Source organism: Pseudopodoces humilis, chromosome 5, assembly GCF_049639895.1.
Source record: "Pseudopodoces humilis isolate 2021_Gansu_Grassland_sample_001 chromosome 5, ASM4963989v1, whole genome shotgun sequence".
Classification (NCBI taxonomy): Eukaryota; Metazoa; Chordata; class Aves; order Passeriformes; family Paridae; genus Pseudopodoces; species Pseudopodoces humilis.
The window spans coordinates 46948122-46967069 of record NC_142204.1 but is presented as its reverse complement, the minus strand read 5'-3'; the positions used below and the strand labels follow the sequence as shown (position 1 = coordinate 46967069).

The 18948-nt window shown below is 35.6% G+C and overlaps 1 protein-coding gene across 4 annotated transcripts in view; it reads left to right on the top strand.

Moving 5' to 3' along the window:
• The window catches only part of DOCK4 (dedicator of cytokinesis 4), a 224507-nt gene that overhangs the window by 147853 nt on the left and 57706 nt on the right, over positions 1–18948 (top strand). For all 4 annotated transcript variants that reach the window (XM_088054848.1, XM_088054845.1, XM_088054847.1 and 1 more), the window contains exons 22-26: positions 647–817; positions 2150–2342; positions 9543–9670; positions 11835–11969; positions 15969–16067. In XM_088054848.1, the coding sequence (XP_087910974.1) occupies positions 647–817; positions 2150–2342; positions 9543–9670; positions 11835–11969; positions 15969–16067 (726 nt within the window). The remainder of the gene's footprint in view (positions 1–646; positions 818–2149; positions 2343–9542; positions 9671–11834; positions 11970–15968; positions 16068–18948) is intronic.

Here is an 18948-nt window from a genome sequence, read left to right as displayed (position 1 = left end):
AAGTTGACCATTGAGGCTCACTGCCTTTAGTCTCTGGAGCTCTATGTTCCTCACTGAATGAGGCAAAGGAATCAAATATAGATAACGCTGGTGGTGTTACATCCATTGCACGAATCTAAATGGGCAGACACGCATGCTGGCCTAATGGTTCAGTCCTGACACCAGGGAATTCTACTGATTATGGTGGTTGTGGTTGTTCTTGTTGCCCTGGTTTGTGCCATCAGAAGAGCATAACATGCCATCAGGCTGAGTTATACTGTGCAGCAATCCCATTTGGGACACGAGCTGCAATATGGAAATAAAATATCAGTGTGCGACCATTCTGTATTTTTCTGTGCTGCTGTGAACTTCAGTGTCTTGCTAATAAGAGAGGGCATTTATTGTATTTTGAATTTGCATTCAAACAGTTTTGCATTTAATTTAAGGTTTTTTTTGTGGGGGGAAAAAAGTGGTGGAGTTTTTGCTTATTTGTTTTGCTTTTATTAAAATATTGTTAGTGTTTCAATAGAGAGATTTACCAAGATTAACTAATGGGGTCCCGTTTCAGACTCTTTTCTTTATTTGAATGATATAATCATTGCATGTGTTCTGTTTGGAGATGAGCATGTTCGTTTTTGTGAGTTATCTCTGATTTTGGCATTTATAGGCACAGGAATATATCTTTAAATACATAGTTCAGTCTCGAAGATTATTCTCTATTGCTACTGGTGGACAAAATGAGGAGGAATTTCGCTGCTGTATTCAAGAGCTCCTTATGTCAGTACGCTTCTTCCTGTCTCAAGAGAGCAAAGGAGCAAGTGCTTTATCCCAACTACAAGTAAGTTTTCTTGCTTATTGGCATTTTCCACATCCAGTGTAAAAAATGTATGCTTGTTCAGAAAGAAAACGTATTTTTGCTAGAGCAAAGTGGCATTTTCAACTTTCCATCATACAGCGTGAAATTTTCATAGCAGCACCTTCTAAATATGCTTGGAATAGATAATCCTAAACATGATATTTTATTTTGAATTATAACATTTATGTTGATGGATACAAATAAAACAATTTTTTTGTTTTGTTCTTTTTACTGCATAGTTTAACCACACTGACATTGAAGAATTTGAGCCATACAAAAATTACTATCAGAGTTTTCGTGCTGTACAGAAAATTTTTAAGTCTTGATGAACCATATATAATACTCAGATTATACCTTTATTTCATTTGAGACTACAAAAATGGGCTAGTGCTAAAGTGTAGAGGCAAAACACACAGGAGACAGCTCTGTACATTAAATGTTCATAAATATACCCTCCTCTTCACATGTTTCTGTAAACAGAGATTGTTAAGATCCTGTCAAGAATTAGTATTTTCCAAATTGCTTTAGAAAACAGTTCTGCCAAGAAAATGGCAAATCAGAGAGTACAGAGTTAGAAAGGTTTTTCTTCCATCTCATATCGTGTAAGCAGCTGGAGTCAAAAGACAATAAAAAGGATACAAACAATACCTTTAGAATTCTTTTTCAGTATTTTTAACTTTATAATTAATAATTAGCCTGTTCTGCCACAAGTGTGGGTGTGTAAGTAGCATTTCACAATCAGCAGGATTTAGAGAAGAAGAGGGGAATGTCAGTTTTAGCTTCTTTTCTCTGGCAGTGTTCTCCTTTCTTTTACAGTGTTTTGTTTTCATGTTCATCAATGACCTTCTAACCCATTTTAAAGATTATTGAAGGGAACCAAGACTACAAGTGCTACCTCACTCCAAAATAAAAATGTTCATTATTTGAAAAATGGAAGATATCAAGTCTGTTACATTACTTACCTTAAAGTAAACCAAAACAACTCCACACAAATATTTTTTGTATCCTATCAGCTAGATTCTGCCATCCTTTCAAAAATTTTGTCTCACAGAGACATAAGTGTATTTAAAGAATAAATATTTTTGAGTTGAACTTTCACTTTGTCCTGGGAGAAATTACCAATCATTAGCTATTACTTAAAGGAAATACTCACAAGTGTAAGTCCATTAATAAATGTGAGGCTATTAATTTTGAAAATAAGACTGTTTTTAAAGCTATTACCTATCCTTGAAACCAAGCATTTCTCTAGAGTTACTTAAATTTCTATAAATGTGAAAACTGTTCTGACTGTCCATTTTTGCTCTGTTTCTCTAGGCTGTGTTTCTCAGCTCGTTCCCATCAGTGTACTCAGAACTTTTGAAGCTCTTTGATGTGAGAGAAGTGGCAAATTTGGTTCATGATGCTTTGGGCAGCTTGCCAACAGTGATGCATGGGGATGAGTCCCTTCAAGCTGTTAAACTGCAGAGTATTGGGAAAACTGTGGAGAGTCACCTGTACACTAACCCAGGTGAGGTTGCTCTGGGTTGCCTGCAGATGAGCTCAGACTGTGTGCTTTGTACCTTGGCCAGCAGGTGCTGAAGGGAATAGTGTTCATAAGAAACAATTCTTGAAGCACTGCTCTATATAAGCTGCTCATTTACAAAAATACGGTTTTTTGAATTTAGTGATTCATTTTTCAGGGCAAAAACTCAAAATTTGGTTGTTTTTTTTTTTTAATCTACTGGCAATATTGTTGGTTAAGGAAGTTTGCCTTATGCTTTTTAAGTAATTACAAGGAAAAACTTTGCTAAAATTATTTTTCTCCTTTTCCTCTTCTTTGGGGACAGTTCAGCAGGCAGACTCTCACCCATTAAGTCATGTTTTGTGTTTGCTAGTTGAACACTTTGGACTCTCCATTTTTTAATTCAGTGTAAAAATACTACACAAATGTGAGTAATGCCTGGTGCATAAAATATATAACAGCATTATTATTTGCTGTGCAGAAAACACAACTGCTGAATGGTGGTGAGCCCAGCATTCTTGGTTTCTATTCGAAGTGAAACTCACAGAAGTAACTAAGTATTAAATTGAAATGAAGTAATTTTGAAATAAAATTATTAAAATAGAAAAAAAATGATAGAAGAAGGATTCTAATAAGTCTTTATTTACTCGCTCTTTTATTTACTAGTCTTTATTTACTAGCCTGAGAGCTACTTGGGTATTGGCTGATGGAGTTTAGTAGGACCAGTTACTTTTTCCATCTAAAGCATTAAAGGTGAACACATTACAGTGATGAAAGCCCTGCAAAAACCACCAGTATATGCATAAATACTTTGGGATACTACAAAAAAAAATGAAGAGTTCTTTGAGCATATTTTTTACAACAGCTTTTAAAAAGTGGTTTTACTTTATAAATATGAGCGGAAAGAAATGGGTAATGAGTGCTGCATCCTGGGTAATTGGCTTCATTCTGGCTGTGAAAACAGGTTACCCTCTCCCTTGGGAGTCCCCTCCTGAAGGGTCAGCTAGCTCTCCCTTGTGCCAATAGATCAGACCTCCAGTCTCTGGCTGGATGATGACATATTCATGCAGCAATATTAAGGATGCTCTCACTTACGTTTTTTATTTTTCACACTACTTAGGGACCAGGTAGCATCATTGCCATTTTCCTCCCGTTATCTCAGGTCAGCCTAAACAGGTGCTCCAATTATATGAACCTAATTAGTCACTTAATGCCATGTAAGGGAGTCTTTGGGGGCTTTCTTGGAACTACTTTCAATTGTATGACAACTTTTTTACGTTTGCTTTCTTTTGTAAAAAACTCCCAGATTTTTATTGAAATCCATTTTCATTATTAAGGAATTGGTTTGGCTTTAAAAGCAATGAAACCTTAAAGTTTACAAGGAGTGTGGGTTGCGCACATATAAAATACAAATTTCTTAGACTATGGGGAAACAGATGTGAGAAACATCAGGCAGTGATATAAGCTCCCAGTGTCCATGAGAGAAATGTCATACAAACACTTGCACTGTATAAAATTTTGATCATCATTGAGTTGAAGGGTGTTGTGGAGATCGGCGTCTTGTGTCTTTGCCATCAATGTTCCATCTCTTTAAAATACAAAAATATGAATAGACTTTTCCTCAGTCCGTGCCTAGAAGGAAGTCCTATTAAAATCCTCTTGGGAAAAATAAATACTATATAATAATAATATTATAATATTATTAATATTATAATAATATAAGCACTATATTATGTTAATGTGTAGGGTAAACTGTACATCTTAAGGGGAAGTTGTGGTTTGCTGCTGTGAAAAGAACTGATTTCTGTCTGCCAGATGAAGATAATGAATGCTGCAGACCACAGTGCCAGCTAATGCACTGGAAGTAAAAGGAACATAGGAAATAACTATTTATTCAAATATCTGAAAATAAGAAGCGTGCTTCTTAGATAGCATTTTCTGTTATCTGGAGCTAACTTCATTACCTATCTAAAAAGACACAGATGACAATTTTCCTGACAGTAAAATTCATCAGTACTTTTTTCCCCTTGGCCTTTCTTCCAGCCTCCTGGGTATTTTGGTCTTCGGCCTCATCCCTCTTGATACTTTAAGAATGTCCAAACTGATGATGTACATATGCCTGTAACCAGAAGAATGTCTAACTTTGTTATTTCCCATATATCAGTAGTCTAACATGCTTGTTTGCTTTCTCTTTTGCATTCAATATTAATACAGCTTCCCTTGAGGAAGAGTTAAATCTGTTTAGCTGGAAAGAGTTAGGGCCAGTAACAGAGAGCCATATCTTGAACCATGTCCTTCTTAACACGGTTAAACAGGAATTGACAGAACTCCAACTGTTTTTTAATCTAAGGGCACTTATTTGAGCTTGCAAATTCAATAGCTGTGAAAATGTGAGGTGCATAAGTGGAACATCTGGGTTTTGTCCTTCAAAAAGAATGAGTTTTTTTGGAATCATCACTGATACAACATGTCAACATGTTAGCAGTAAAGTCATTATGTTCATAGGTAAAATCCTACAAAAAAGAAAACCTCATATTGATAAAGCCTGTGTTTTAGCTAATTCATAAGCTGTGGTGCAGCACTTTACCATATGAAAATTGTTGTTACATGGCAAGAAACTTTGTGTTTTCCCAAAACACGAGGATTTGGACTTCTGTGCAAGGGTAGTTCCGTAGGACTTTTCCTTTTAGTGAGGCAACTGTTCAAAGCAGTAGAGGAGAGCTTTAATTCTATGACCATTTACACTAAATAGATCTATCAGTTATATTATGAAGCTAGGAAAAATACCAAGTTGATGCTTGATTTCATATGTTGATTTTAATGTGATTATTTCATATATTCCTTTTCTTTGTTTTGCTGTTTTCTTTAATTACACAGAATCCCACAGTTAATGGATTGGAGACATGATAATTATATTTTTGTTTTTGTTCTGAGATTGAGTGAATTAGTTCATCTAAGAATGGCATTCTGTATATTACAGGAGAAGGTACATTTAAGAAACTTTGTTTCAGTAGTCATTCAGAGACAAATACCTGATACAGTCAGTAAGGATATTTAATATCTTTAAACTGCCTTGTGTAAAAAATGTTAGATGTTAGACTTCCTTTGGGAATGAAAAAAAGTAATGAGCAAGTTCAGGAAATGGCACTGTTAGCTGATAAGGAGGTTTAATTCTAGAAGTTAGGTATTATGATTTCCCTCTTATTCCACTGTTTTTCAGAATACTCAAATCTTCTCATTAATGAGACTCGTAAGATATCTCAGTAATCACTGCAAGCTAATTGATTGTTATAAAAATGCAAAAAGCCTATCACTATTGAAAGTGTTGATACAAATCCTGAATTCAGTTTGTTTAAAATACATTAAACTTTAACACAGATTTGAAAAAAGAGTAAATCTTTTCAAAACATAAAGGGTTTACACATTGATCCATAGCACTGTTTTCATGAACTCCATGATCTTTTTCAGATTAATTAGTATTGCTTAATTTGCCTTCCACAGCCATGTACTATTCTTCTGCATATTATATTTGCTTGTGCATGTGTGCCTCTGTATGCACCTGTGGACATCTATCTATATGATAGATGCATAGTGCATACAGAAATTCAGTCTGTGCAAATTATGCTTTTGATCAGTGGCTTATTTTTAGGCCACAGGAGGACTTTCTGAGCCATGCCAGTGTTTTCCTTCTGCCCTACAGGCAATTTTTTTCTTTCAAGTGAAAACAGTTCCTGTCTACAATTTGTGAGTTAGTTTCCCTCCTGACTGTTCTGAGAACAGTGACATGTCCATGCAGCCGGAGAACAGGCATATATGTTTGGTTTGGGAATTGCAGTGATAGCTGCTTTTTTGGCTTAAGCATTTTCTTCTCCTGACATCCCTAAGTCCAGTATTTAATCCAAACAAATTAAATGGTTCAAGTAAAACTACCAAAACCAAGAGCAACATCCTTGTTTCTTATTGTTCAAGGAGTGTGCTGTTTGTTTGTTTAAAAGGTTCAATTTTTCCAAACAGGATGAAGCTTTGACCATCTGTTTAGCTACAGTAATTAAAATTAACATCATCTTTCAGAAAGTAATCTTTAAAATATACTAGACTGAAGAAAGTATGTCTCTGCAGATGCTTTACCACTATATGGAAATTAAGGAGAGAAGACTTTCTGTGTATTAAATGTTAATGCTGTGTAGGAAAGTCACAAGGATTGCCCAGAGTCTAAGATTGCCTTCTTTCTAATTATGCCAAGCACATACTTCAAAAGCTCTGTGTCATGATTTTTTCCTTGTCTTTCTGTATAATATTTGTAAAGGGCAAATATTAGCATTTTAAACAGTCAGCTAATTTGACTTCCTGCATGGAAGAAAAATTAGGACAGTGAGTGATGGCTCAGAGTTCTGATTATTACACCATTCCTTCTGCTCATTAATTTTTCTGTATCCAGTGGCTGACATTGCAGCTGACAATTAGCAAGAAGAAGAGTAACCCGAGACAAATATTCTTCAAACTTTCTCACCTAGTCCTTGGTTTGTGTCAGAGGTGAATGAGCCAGCTCTCCTCCTCTGTAATACCACTACATCTCTCCACCTAAACAGATCAAGACAGAAGTATATTTAGATCCTGGGCTTATAAGAAGTATAGCTAAAGCTGTGTTACATGTGGCGGTTGTTTCAAAAACTGCCACTACTGCCTCCCATGTATAGTTGGAAGTCATTGTAAGATGCTTCTTGCTAGTCCATTTGGTCTGGTAAAACAGAGTTTCTGATAATTTTATGAAGCTTTTGCAAAAATGGGATGCTTGGAGCAGTTGAATGATGATGCTCAGTTTTGCCTGAGATACCTCAGTTCACATTATGTGTAAGAGTTGGCTATTTATGAGTCCAGTGTTGCTACATGTAGATTTTTGGTCTTCAAAATGTAGTTCATGATGCTGTGCTAACATGTTAGCAGTGCACAGAGTAGATGGCACCTGAGGTTAGGTGCCAAATGCTGTGTGGGCTCATCAGGAAGCTATCTAGAGTTAACCAAGAAACACCTTGGCACAGGGCTGCTTCTGGTTTCTTCTGCCCTTCGGATGTAAGGGATTTGACTTGTAGCTGCAAGAGAGGACTGGTGGCCCAAACAATCATGCTATACATGAAATGTGTCAAAGAGCTTCTTTTAGTGTTCTGTGATAGTTGTGCAGCTGAGTAGTGATTGGATTGAGCTTTCTATTACCTGCTTGCCAGCAAAATACCCCAAGCACAGAATCACAGGCTGGTTTACACAGTGAACCCTTCATCTTGTCTCTTGATGCTGGATTGCCAGATAGTCAAGAATCCAATACAAGTAAGGCCAAAGAGCAGTGAAAAGGAGCCACCCCCTGAGTCTTTTTTATACAAATAGAAAGGTCCTGCTTTATTGCTTCAGCTGAAGGCATTAGCTGTGTTTTTTCATCCAGCAGGAATCAATAAGAAGATTTAGCAGTGGGGATCAGAAGGTGTCACTTTTCTAACCCCAGGTCTGCACATTCACCATTTCCCTGCCCAGTTAGCCTCTGACCCTAGAAGTCTTGCAGTGGATGGGTCAGTGGCAGCTGTGAACACTTGGCATCTCAGAACACTGGGGACAACACTTGGCTAAGCCAAGTTATGAGGTAGAAAAAAAGAAGGTGCTGCCTTGGTTTTGTTGAGAAACTTTCCCCCATTTGTGGTACCACAGGCAGACAGGAAGTCTCAGGCCAGTCCTGATGAAAACCTGCTGAGACATTTGCAGAAATAGTCACTGGAGAGAGGGAATTTATTGTCCAGTGTTGTGTTTTTGTACCGCTGGTTTTCAGTTGGCTGGTGGTCATTTGCCTACTGCCTTCCTGCCTTTGTTTATTATTTTCTTTAGTAGGAAAAGAAAATTCAGGTACACCTGAATTAATAATAAGTATGAAACACCCATTTCTAAAAGAGTAGGCAAGGTTTTATTTCAAAAATAAGAGCATACTTAAATAGTGTGTACAAATGGGCTTGCCCATATGATTTGTCTTTTGTTGTACAGATGACTAGACGGTGAAAACAAGGGAATAGTAAAACGTAACAAGATTAGTGCTGTGTTTCAGTAAGTGAAAAAAACATTAAACAAATAAAATCCCAGAATAAATATATCTTCTTCTCCCTCATGATAAAAATAGAGGAAATAATTGAGGGAGAAAGAAGTGTTTATAGAAAGTGTAATCCACAAATAATACCTGCTTGGCAAAATTGTTTTAAAAGAGTAATTTTCCAGCTAGAGAAATCAATTTTTAACACATAATTGCATTAATGAACAAAGGGAGCAGATGAATATATTATTATAATGCAGCTTATAATAATTAAAATTTTAATTGATGAAATTATTCAAGTACATTTCTATGGGAATATAATTTCTTAATTATGGAAAAGATTTTAAAACAACAACAAAACGAAGAAAGGTAATATCCTTCCCATTTATCAAGTTGTGAATTGGTGTTTAAAGTGTTATCACAAGTGTAAGTATTAGGGTTCTTCCCACTTAATATTGTCGTTAATTGTAATAAAAGGAAGCAGAAATAAGTAGCATGTTAATGATGTTCTTGCATAATTTTGAGCAAATTCAGGACTGCAAATAACACCAAAGAACTGTGATTAGAAAATGAAATAGTGGAAAGGCAAATTATTTTATGTTGACATCAATAGTCCAAGTTGCTCATACTCAGTAGGAGTGAGGAATCTGGAAAGGTGAAAATTCGGAAAGAAACCTGAAAATACTGCTGCTTGTCTGTAAAATAGAACTCTTGTAGAATAACATAAGTTCCTGATGAAGTCTGTCATAACTTTGGTGTATAAATGGATCCTGTCACGTGGCAGGAACACTAGAGCATAAATTCTCATGGTTTTATTTTATTTTGTATTATTTTATTTTGGATGACAGTTCAATAAATACTTAGAATTTCTTTTATATGTAGCATATTCCACCACCACACAGTGGTGTTTTTCTTCATCCATGATATAATATAGTGGTTTTCAGCATATTGTTTCCTCTTCAAACATTTGCTTGTGATGTGAAGTAAAAGCTTCTGCTTGTCAAAAATGTTGGTTAAAGCAAGCAAAAGCTTCTGCTTAGAATATATTCAATAGTTTTGGACTGAAGACATATTTTGTATATGTATTAAAATTAAATTACTCTATGAGAACTCCTATTCATTAAATTTTTAATTTTTTCCAGATTCTCGATGCATTCTTCTTCCAGTAGTTTTACATCATCTCCACATGCATTTACAGGAGCAGAAGGACCTTATAATGTGTGCCCGTATCCTTAGCAACATATTTTGCCTCATCAAGAAGAACAGCTCAGTGAGTAAACACCATGTCACATCCACTTGAACTTCTTTATATGGCTAAGTGACATTTAATGACACAAACTGGACCTTGGCCAAGAGCATTTTAAAGAGTTCTCTCTGTAATGAATCTACATAAACATGTCATTTTGATTTTTTTCATGACCCTTTTCTTTCCATGCATGAGTATTTTAATTGTGTCACATGATGTCCGACAAGCTTTTGCACTTCTTGAGAGTTGTGTTGGAAAGAAATGTCTATTTTCTTTTAGGATCATTTTCTATTGTGGGCTGTATATTCTTAGGGGACACAGGATATAGGTAAAGAGATTGATATGAGTATTGCAGGGGGGATTGCACTTGGCTGTTAGTTGATAAACTTTGTGGCTGATTTCTGATGTTTGTGAATGAATGTGTGAAAGCTGCATAGGAGAGCGCGCTTAGACAGGTGTATTGCAAATGGGACGGTGATGATAGGTTCTGACAGACAACAGGATGTAAGACAATTAAAACCAGGCATTGCCTGCAATTAGTGCAATACATGCATATCAAGGCCACATTATTTTGTGATGCATTAGTGAGAACTCCTTTATGTGCTTCTTCATTTCATACCTCTCTCAGCAATTGTTCTGTCAGTGCTTTGGTAATGGACCTGGCTTGCACCTTTGGCACTGTAACAATGTATTCCTTCCAGCTACTTCTGGACCTGGAGTATAGAACCTCATCACAAGATAAAGTGATAGATACTAAAGCAGACCTGTGGTTTTGGACTGGGAGAAAGGTTCACATATCTGATCTGAATTTCAGAAGATCTTCCATTTGGAGTCATGAGACCTGAGATGTACACAATTACAAGTTGATATCTACATAAAACTCTCCTGAATGTTCAGGATATGCAGCTACTACATTTAATATTCTTTGAGTAATTGAGACTGTTAACAACCTGGTGACTTTGACATGTTTTTTTGGTACATCAGTACAGAACTTCAGTCCTTCTGTTAAAATCAAGATAATTTAGAGACTGAGGGAACAAGTGAATTTGCAGTAAGGCAGCTTTGAAAATTAAAACTGTTGTTCATTCCAAAAGTAGATTGTAGTAGTAAAGAGAAGGGTCCTCATGGTGGATGCAGTTCCTAAATGTACTGTATATTGTCTGTTTTCCTAAGAAGCCAGTTTAACAACTCTTTGATGCTAGATGAAGTGACAGAGAACATGGCTTGACAGTAGATTCAACTTGAGCCCAAAAAGGAATTTTGAGTTGTGTTACAAATCATATACTTTAGGGTGCCTAGGAAGAAAAATTAAACAGAAGAAAAAACTCAAATCACTCCAGTACCTCAGTGTCAGTAAAGCTGATCTATTTATTTGTCAGTTGAGTTTTAGCTTGGTTGTGTGCATTTGATTATGAAGTGTTCCTTTCTGTAAAAAGCCATGTTCAACAATGGATAAAATTGCTCAGGTTAAGATTGTTTCTGCTGCAGTGGAGACTTAAAACAGTCTTGAAGCAGGGAAAACATTTCTATCTGAATTAAAAAGGAAAAGTAACTACAACTTGACTTTATCAAATGTTTTCATGCTGGTAACTGAGGTATTCATGGTCTGTTTTGGCAGTGAATGCTTTGATTCCTTTGTTTTGATGTTGTGTACAAGCAATTGTGGGCTCACATAAATGACTAATTTCTTTGTGCTACTCAGCTGCTGGGAAGGGATCTAGCTGGGCCTTACGGATGAAGCAGGTCCTGAAGGTTGAGCACCATCTGCTTATTTCTGGTGATAGTTTCAAAGTGTAAAACAGGATTTTGCTTTTTGGATTTTAAGCCTTTCTTGGCAATTTCCCCAGAAGATTGATGAGTGTTACCTATGAAAATCTTGCCCAAAAAGTTTTCATATATTATTTACTGCTTTCTTCCAAACATCAACTGAAAATAGAGCTGTGCTAATTCGATGAATACTTACATATTCCAAGTCATCCCTGTAAACATCCTCTGTGGTGTAATTAATGGAAATTTTTTTGGGAAAAATGAATGAATGAAACAATTTCTGAATTACAGAATAGTCCTGGTTTCTTGAATGTTGTGTTCATAATGAAACTGTAATTTGTTTCTAAAATTGCATCAAAGGAATTATGCTTGTGGTCGTATTTCTCTTTTAAAATCTTAAATGTTTTATTTATTATTTAAGGAAAAATCAGTCCTGGAAGAAATTGATGTGATTGTAAACAGTCTGCTAGATATTCTGTTAAGGACCATACTAGAGATCACCAGCCGACCACAACCATCAGGCTCTGCTCTGCGCCTCCAGTTTCAAGATGTGACTGTAAGTTTCTTGCAGTGAAAGAGCTCACAATTGTCACTGGTTGGACTATTAGATTTGTGAATATATTGTCTTTATGTTGTAATTCACGGTGTTAGACTTTGTGTATAAAAGAGAGAATGAGGAAGACAATGAAAACCTTTCTTGCATTCCACTCATTTTTAGTGGAAAGAGCAGTTTTTTTCATTAAGTTTATTTATAGACTTTGACCAAAAAAAACCCAAATCAAAGCAAAAAAACAAGCCCAAAAGATAACATTTCTTTTGAGACTTTCAGGTTAGTAATGATTTCAGTATGTTCCTTTTGTTTGCAATACGATAGCTTTCTGAAACTTTCCTTCAGTTTGAATTCCTGAAAATAGAAGAGTATCGATCAATAACAGTTCCTAAAAGGCATACATTTTTTCATTATGAAACAGCTCTAAAGATGCCTGCAGAATCTGTGATAACTTGTACTAATCTAAATTTATTACTTGAGAAGCATTTTGTTGTTCTCTGGGCTGAGTATTTGAGCTTTGTTTTTGTCACATGAAGCTGAGCATACAGGATAGATTTAGAAGATTAGCAAATGATGTTTTGGTGAACCTGCTGTAACAACTCATGGAAATTAGAAGGTTGAAATACAGGCATTTACAGAAAAGTCTGTGATGAGCACTGATCAAATAAAATGAAGTATTATTTTGCTTTGTTTGCAGCAAGGTTTTCACTTTGCTTTTGAAGGGAAAATTGGTTCTAATATAGCCAGGGATGTGACCCCAAGATGTGAGGGGTTAGCATTTTGTGCAGAAAACATACTATGCTGAGTGATTTACCATCTCATTATACATTTATTAACTAATTGCTCGGTGTTTACACTGTAACAGTTTTTGTTAATGAATAGGGGGTTGCTTTTCAAACCAGAATTTCCTCTGAGATCAAACATTTCAAAATCATTTAATAGCTGCAGAAAAAAATGTGTTGTCGGGGTTTTTTTCTTGTTTTCTTTTTAACTTTAGACCCACAGAGAGCAAAGTGTATATGGAGTATTTTATGGAGCTGACCAAGCTCTGTAATGGGATAACATCACACTTTAATCACTGTGGTTCAACAGCAATTTGCATCTATGAGTTTGGGAGTTTTTTTTTCTTTAAATTACAAAATTGCAAATGTGTGTGGTGTGGCATATCCGGCTACCACAAGAAAATCTAAGCTGAAGAAAGGGTGGTAGTGTTAAACTGTTAGTGTAGCAAAGCTCTGATCTTATTGGTTTCTTTTGAACTGTCCCATTGCAGATTAAGTTTTCATTAAACACCATGGCAGCCTAATTCTTTTGCACCATAAAAAAATTAGACTCTGAAAGTGCTTTCAAGTTGCAAAATTCTTTTTTGTGCATCAGAAGAGCTATGTTATTGTCACTGCAGGCTCCCAAAGAATACTTAATGTGGAAGTGACTCACAGCACAGCATAAGGCAATTATATACATTTATGTAGAAATATCATGCAGTATGGGCTTCTGGCAGCACATGGAGCCAGATTCTTGGAACTATTTGTAGAGCATGTATGATAAAGTACTCAATGGGAGTGCAGCAGTAGAGTCTGTTCCAGTATGTTACCATTATTTCAAGCTGCATGTGTCATTAAAAGTTCTTTGTGAGATGTACCATGGGACCACACTTGATAAAATTCTGTCATAGTTTTGAATGAGACATAGTTTTCCTTGTGGAATTAGTCCCAAACCCATCTGATGTGGTCTCCTAGGCCCATGTGTTGCTCTTTTTCTTCATAAAGAGCATCAAATCTGGCAGCACTGGGCTTTGTGCTGCCATGACTCTACCATTTCTTTCAGGCACCTTTGGTACCTGGATAACACCATTTAATTTTCAGTGAGCAGTCTTGTTCGATGGTAACCTGCAAGATGTGTGTGATGCTTTAAACTGAGCATGAAGCAGAACACGGCTTCAGGGTGTCAGTGTTACAGATGATGCATTGACAAACATGGAATTTAATGCAATGGTGGAAGTGAAATTTCTGGTTTGGTTTGTCACTGAATTAGACCTTTGGACTTCCTTAAGAAAAAAATGCATTTGCATCTAAAGAATTGGAAGAAAGCAGTCCAATTAAAGGGAACTTAAATTGAAATTTTAAATTTAAAGTACTTTTAAATTGATTTCAGATCTTGATAGTTCAGTCGCTCAGAAGCTAAATGAAGTGCAATTTAATTGAAAGCTCCATGGTTTTTAATAATGGGCTCCTTAAATAAGACACAAAAAATTATTTAGGAATCTACCTAAGTGATTTTAGTATATTTTGACACTGGAATTGGACCCTGTATGTTTTTTATCAAGATTATGCGTGTGGAATTTGCTTTGGTGCATGATTTGAAAGTTAATCTGTGGCCAACACTGACAGAAATTCTACAACATACATTATTCTGTTGAGTTCAACAAATGAAGCTGAATGTGCATTGCTATTTTAAAAACCAGCCTGTATAGCTACCTACATTCAAATTAAAAGCTCAAATTTAGAAGTCAGTTAACAATTAGCTGAAGTTGATACCTTTTTAACACTAATCTGTCAGCTGTAATAGTACAGTTCTCTATAATAAGTTGTGATTTTAATATACTACTACATAAGTTGAAACAAATGTGGGAACATAGAAGAAAGGTGATTAAAAAGGACTGCTTAAAATGCCTAGGCAGGAAAGGAATTTTGTCACTCAAGCTAGCAATTGGGTATACAGATATTTACAGGACAGCAGCTGTAACCTTTGTTTATGCCCAGAGCATGAATATTTAGAGATTTTGTAGCCTTAGGATATTGTTCTGAGACTGTGATCTTATGTTTCTATGAATGCTATGTTTACTGTAAAACAAGGGGAAGTGAGAAATTTAGAATCATTACTTCAGTGTAGAAGTATCACCATGTTGCCAGTGAAAGCCGTCACCTCACACATGACCAAGTGTAGCAGGTATAATCACAAATGAATTAGGCCTTCCAATGTAAAATCCAGAACAGCTGTTCTGTGAGATTCCTGTGAAAACATACTTTTTCTTTTTAATCTTATTTTCTGTTTTTAATGAAAGATGGAGGGAAACCTTCCTAAAATTTGACTTGACAAACCAGTGAAAGACACCATTTTAAAGTACTGTTATCACATACCTGTTTTCTCAGTCTCATTCTGCATTCCTGGTACAAGCAGAAATATATTTCCCATTTTTTAGCAAGCTTGTAAGATTTCAGAATTGTTCCTTCTAAGCATTGGGATGCAAACCAGACCTTTGACTCTTTCCTGTCCTCATCCATTCTGCAGTCAGACCTGACTGATACCATTCAGTGTTTCTTCCCAGTCCAAAAAATGAGTAAGCACACAGTAAAGGGTGAATGGGAGAACCTGTTCCTCCCTATAATGTCTTGGTTGTTTGACTGCTCACTGGAGATACCCAGTGAAGTTCTCTGCTCTTTCAATGAGAAATTCTTCCATAAGCCCAAAGAAATTTCTGATCAAAACATTTTTGAGGTTTTTTCAGTCCTACAAATGAATGTGTTTTTTGACAAATCTTGGCTTTTTGAGATGGCAGAATGTTTTTAAAAATACCCAGCTAATTCCAGTCATTTCTTCCCTAAAGGAAAACAATAGCATTCTTCCCAGAATTCTTGCAAAATATGTTTGTTTATATCTGTTTCAAAGCTGAGTTGATTAAAGAGGTTGTAATTTTAGCAGTCTAAGTAATTTGTTTAAAAACAGATACAAGGAAAACAAATCACAAATAAAAATTTTACTGGTTTAGCTCTGCTGGAACTATTAAAAATTGATTTTTCTAAGCAAGTAAAATCCATCTAGGGAAAAATATTTCCTTAAAAGGGAAGTGCAATCAATGTATTTTCACAAAATGTGGAGCTGAAGCCTAATTGTGGATTAATTTCCCTTGCATTTGTTAATTATTTTGAAGTGTTTATGCTATAAGAGTTTAAGCTCAAGTGCAGAAAACATTATAATATTTCTCCTCTTGGCTTATCTGAACAGGGAGAATTTGTCTCCTGTTTATTGTCACTCTTGCGACAAATGACTGATAGACATTATCAACAGCTTCTTGATAGCTTCAACACAAAGGAAGATCTGAGGGTGAGTAACAGAACTGTTTTTCTACTTGCTTAGGCCTTTTTATTTCTCTTTTTGATTTATCTCCCTTTGAGATTGTGCTTTGATCAATCACTTCAGTATTTAAATGCAATGTGTTTTACAGATTAGCTAACTATTGGACAGCTCTTCTTGGGAACTTGAGTCCACTCTTGCAGTGGGGCAAAGCTGTTATTGCTTCTACATTGACAGCAGAGAGAAAATGGATGGAGGGAACTATAAAATTTCTTTAAAGCCATGAACTTAGCCTCCAAACCTCTTTTAAAAATGTTGTCAGTCTAAGGTTGCACTGCTCTTGTTTGATTCTTACTGTCAAGCGATTGGGGAATTTTATGTTTGGCTTATTATACTTGGTTTTTCATTCATTAAATTATGTATGGCAATAGCAAACATGCAGCTTGAGAAATGCATAATCAACTGTCTCTTCATTTTTCTTAGCTGTGCAGCACGTCCACTGGCAGGAGGATGTGTCAGATTTATAATGTCTGTCTGCTCATTTCAATCATAGAAAAGAGTTGCTACAGAGGTCTTTTAAGGCAGCTTCTACCAGTTTCATTAATTGAGTTACTGGGTTTGTGGAGATACAACATTTTTAATTCCTTTAGGGAGGAGTGGTGGGATTAAAAAAAAATTCTTGAAGTTAAGATTTCCTGCATAAATGTATACACTAAGATTTCTACTTTACTGGTTCCTGGAGAGTTATATAGTACCAAATTTGATGCACACGAAAAAATCTTGAGTAAGCATTAATACACGTTATTCAGCCAGTAATCATGTCTTAATGTGATAATATATTTTAGGTGTTACTCCTTAATTACCATTTGATATACTCAAGTGCTGCCCTGAAGAGGGGAGTCTAGTCATGGTGCAATTTCAGATTTACTTAAATTCTTGATGATAGCTGCTTAAAGCTGAAGAGAGCATACCATTTGTGAGTGCCTTTTCTTTGAGTGAGACGGTCATGTAGAGCTTGACAGATAGAAAATGTGGCTAAGAAGTTATCATAAATCAAGAGCATTACCTAGGAGTTGTATAGGGTGAACAATTTTTATATAAGCATCTGTTTTCACCTAGCCTAGTTGCTATCCTTAGCCAATTTTTAGTAAATATTGTGGAACCTAGGCATTTTTAGTGGAAATATTTTACCTTTTGTGTGAGTTCTGAACAGGTATTCTTAAAGGTTTCAAGCTTTATTTTTGTTTGATATATGTGTTTTATCAATAATACAGTGTTGAGTTTATTCAGACTTTTCTTCCTTCTAGAATATGAAAAATCTCTAGAATTAGTGTTTGAATGGTGTTTGATTTGACACATTTAAATTCCCCCCACGCACATACCCTACTATTATGCAGAGACATATGGAAAGCAGCTGTAGCTGGTGCCATCATCTATCACAACAGAGGTCTTAAGAACTTGAGTCCAGAGTTTGTTATTTCCCTTTAGATCTTATTGAATCAGCATCAGCTCAACCAGTGATTCAGTGGTAGTTGTCTGATCATCATCAATGCAGCATTTCTTCTCTTCTGAATCTTAAATAATATATTGGTTTTTTCCCCTCACTTGGAAATATTAAATATCACTGAGAGCAAGAGGGAAGGATGAGAGCTAGTGTGTGAGACCAACACTGCTATTAATCATGAGGTGATTTTGTATGACTAGGCTATCTAAACCATCTTGCCATTTCCTTTTTTATATTTCTGCTTGATTGCCAAGTGTGGAATTTTCTTTGCTTTAAGATATCTTAGGAAATTTTATCAATCAGTATGGATAAATGAAAATTAAAAAGATAGAAATATCAGCGATAAGATGATGATGATGATCATCTGAGATGCTTTAGAAGCTGAATTAGTAGCCTTAGTTAATCTAGTGTCTAGTTGGGTTTTAAATTTCAGTGATAACTACCATCAGCTTTCTGTATTTCTGACTCCTTATTTTGTCCCTATCAAAGCGGTATCAAAGTGAGTTGGGTCTTCCTTGAAGCCACATTATGACTTACAGATCTGATAGGAGGTTTACAAGGGAATGTAACCTAGGCCTTGAATCTGCTTTTTTGCTTTAGCTACCTCTATATCTACATCTATATCTATACCTCTAGATCTATAGTAAATGATTAGGCACTGATACCACATGGCACTTCATCTTTCTTCAAGACTAATTCTCGAGGTGACCATGTCAACACTTGCATGAATGTATGTTTGCACAGCATTTGTGATACATCTGATTTTAATAAAAATACTCCTACCAAACAACTTCTCCAAACAAAAATTCACTGATGAAATTACTTGCAAAGGTTTTGCAGTTGTTTTTTTTTTTTAAAGCAGTCTATACCAAACTTACTAAAGGCTGTTTCCAGCTTGTTAAAGAAAGAAAAGTGAAATGGAGACTTTGAAGGAATGATATGTACACATATTTGTATGACATGTATCTGAGTGATGCCTTAAACAGGTGGCTGCTTATGGAAATATTCCCTCTATTTTGTAAATATATTTATCTTAAGTAATTGACACGGTGACTGTTTTGTCAGTTTTTTAAGAGAGGTTTTTTCCACTCAAAGCAGAAGATAGGAAAAACATTTTATATTTGAAAACATGCAAATGAAGTATAAAAGAACTGACAGGGGTTTCATGGCTGAGTGGTAGAACTAGGCACTATGCTTCACTCACTTTTTGAAACCCTGACTTCAACAAGATAGTAATTTTAAATGCTTCCTTTTATCCTTCAATATTATTTTAAAGGTATGCTCTTTTTGCTTACCACAAAATGCTTTCTACTTCTAGTAAATATATTTTACAGTAATTTATAGAACAGAGGCACCCTTGTAGGCAGATATTTGCTGCTGTGGAAAAGCTCGAATATAATTTATGAC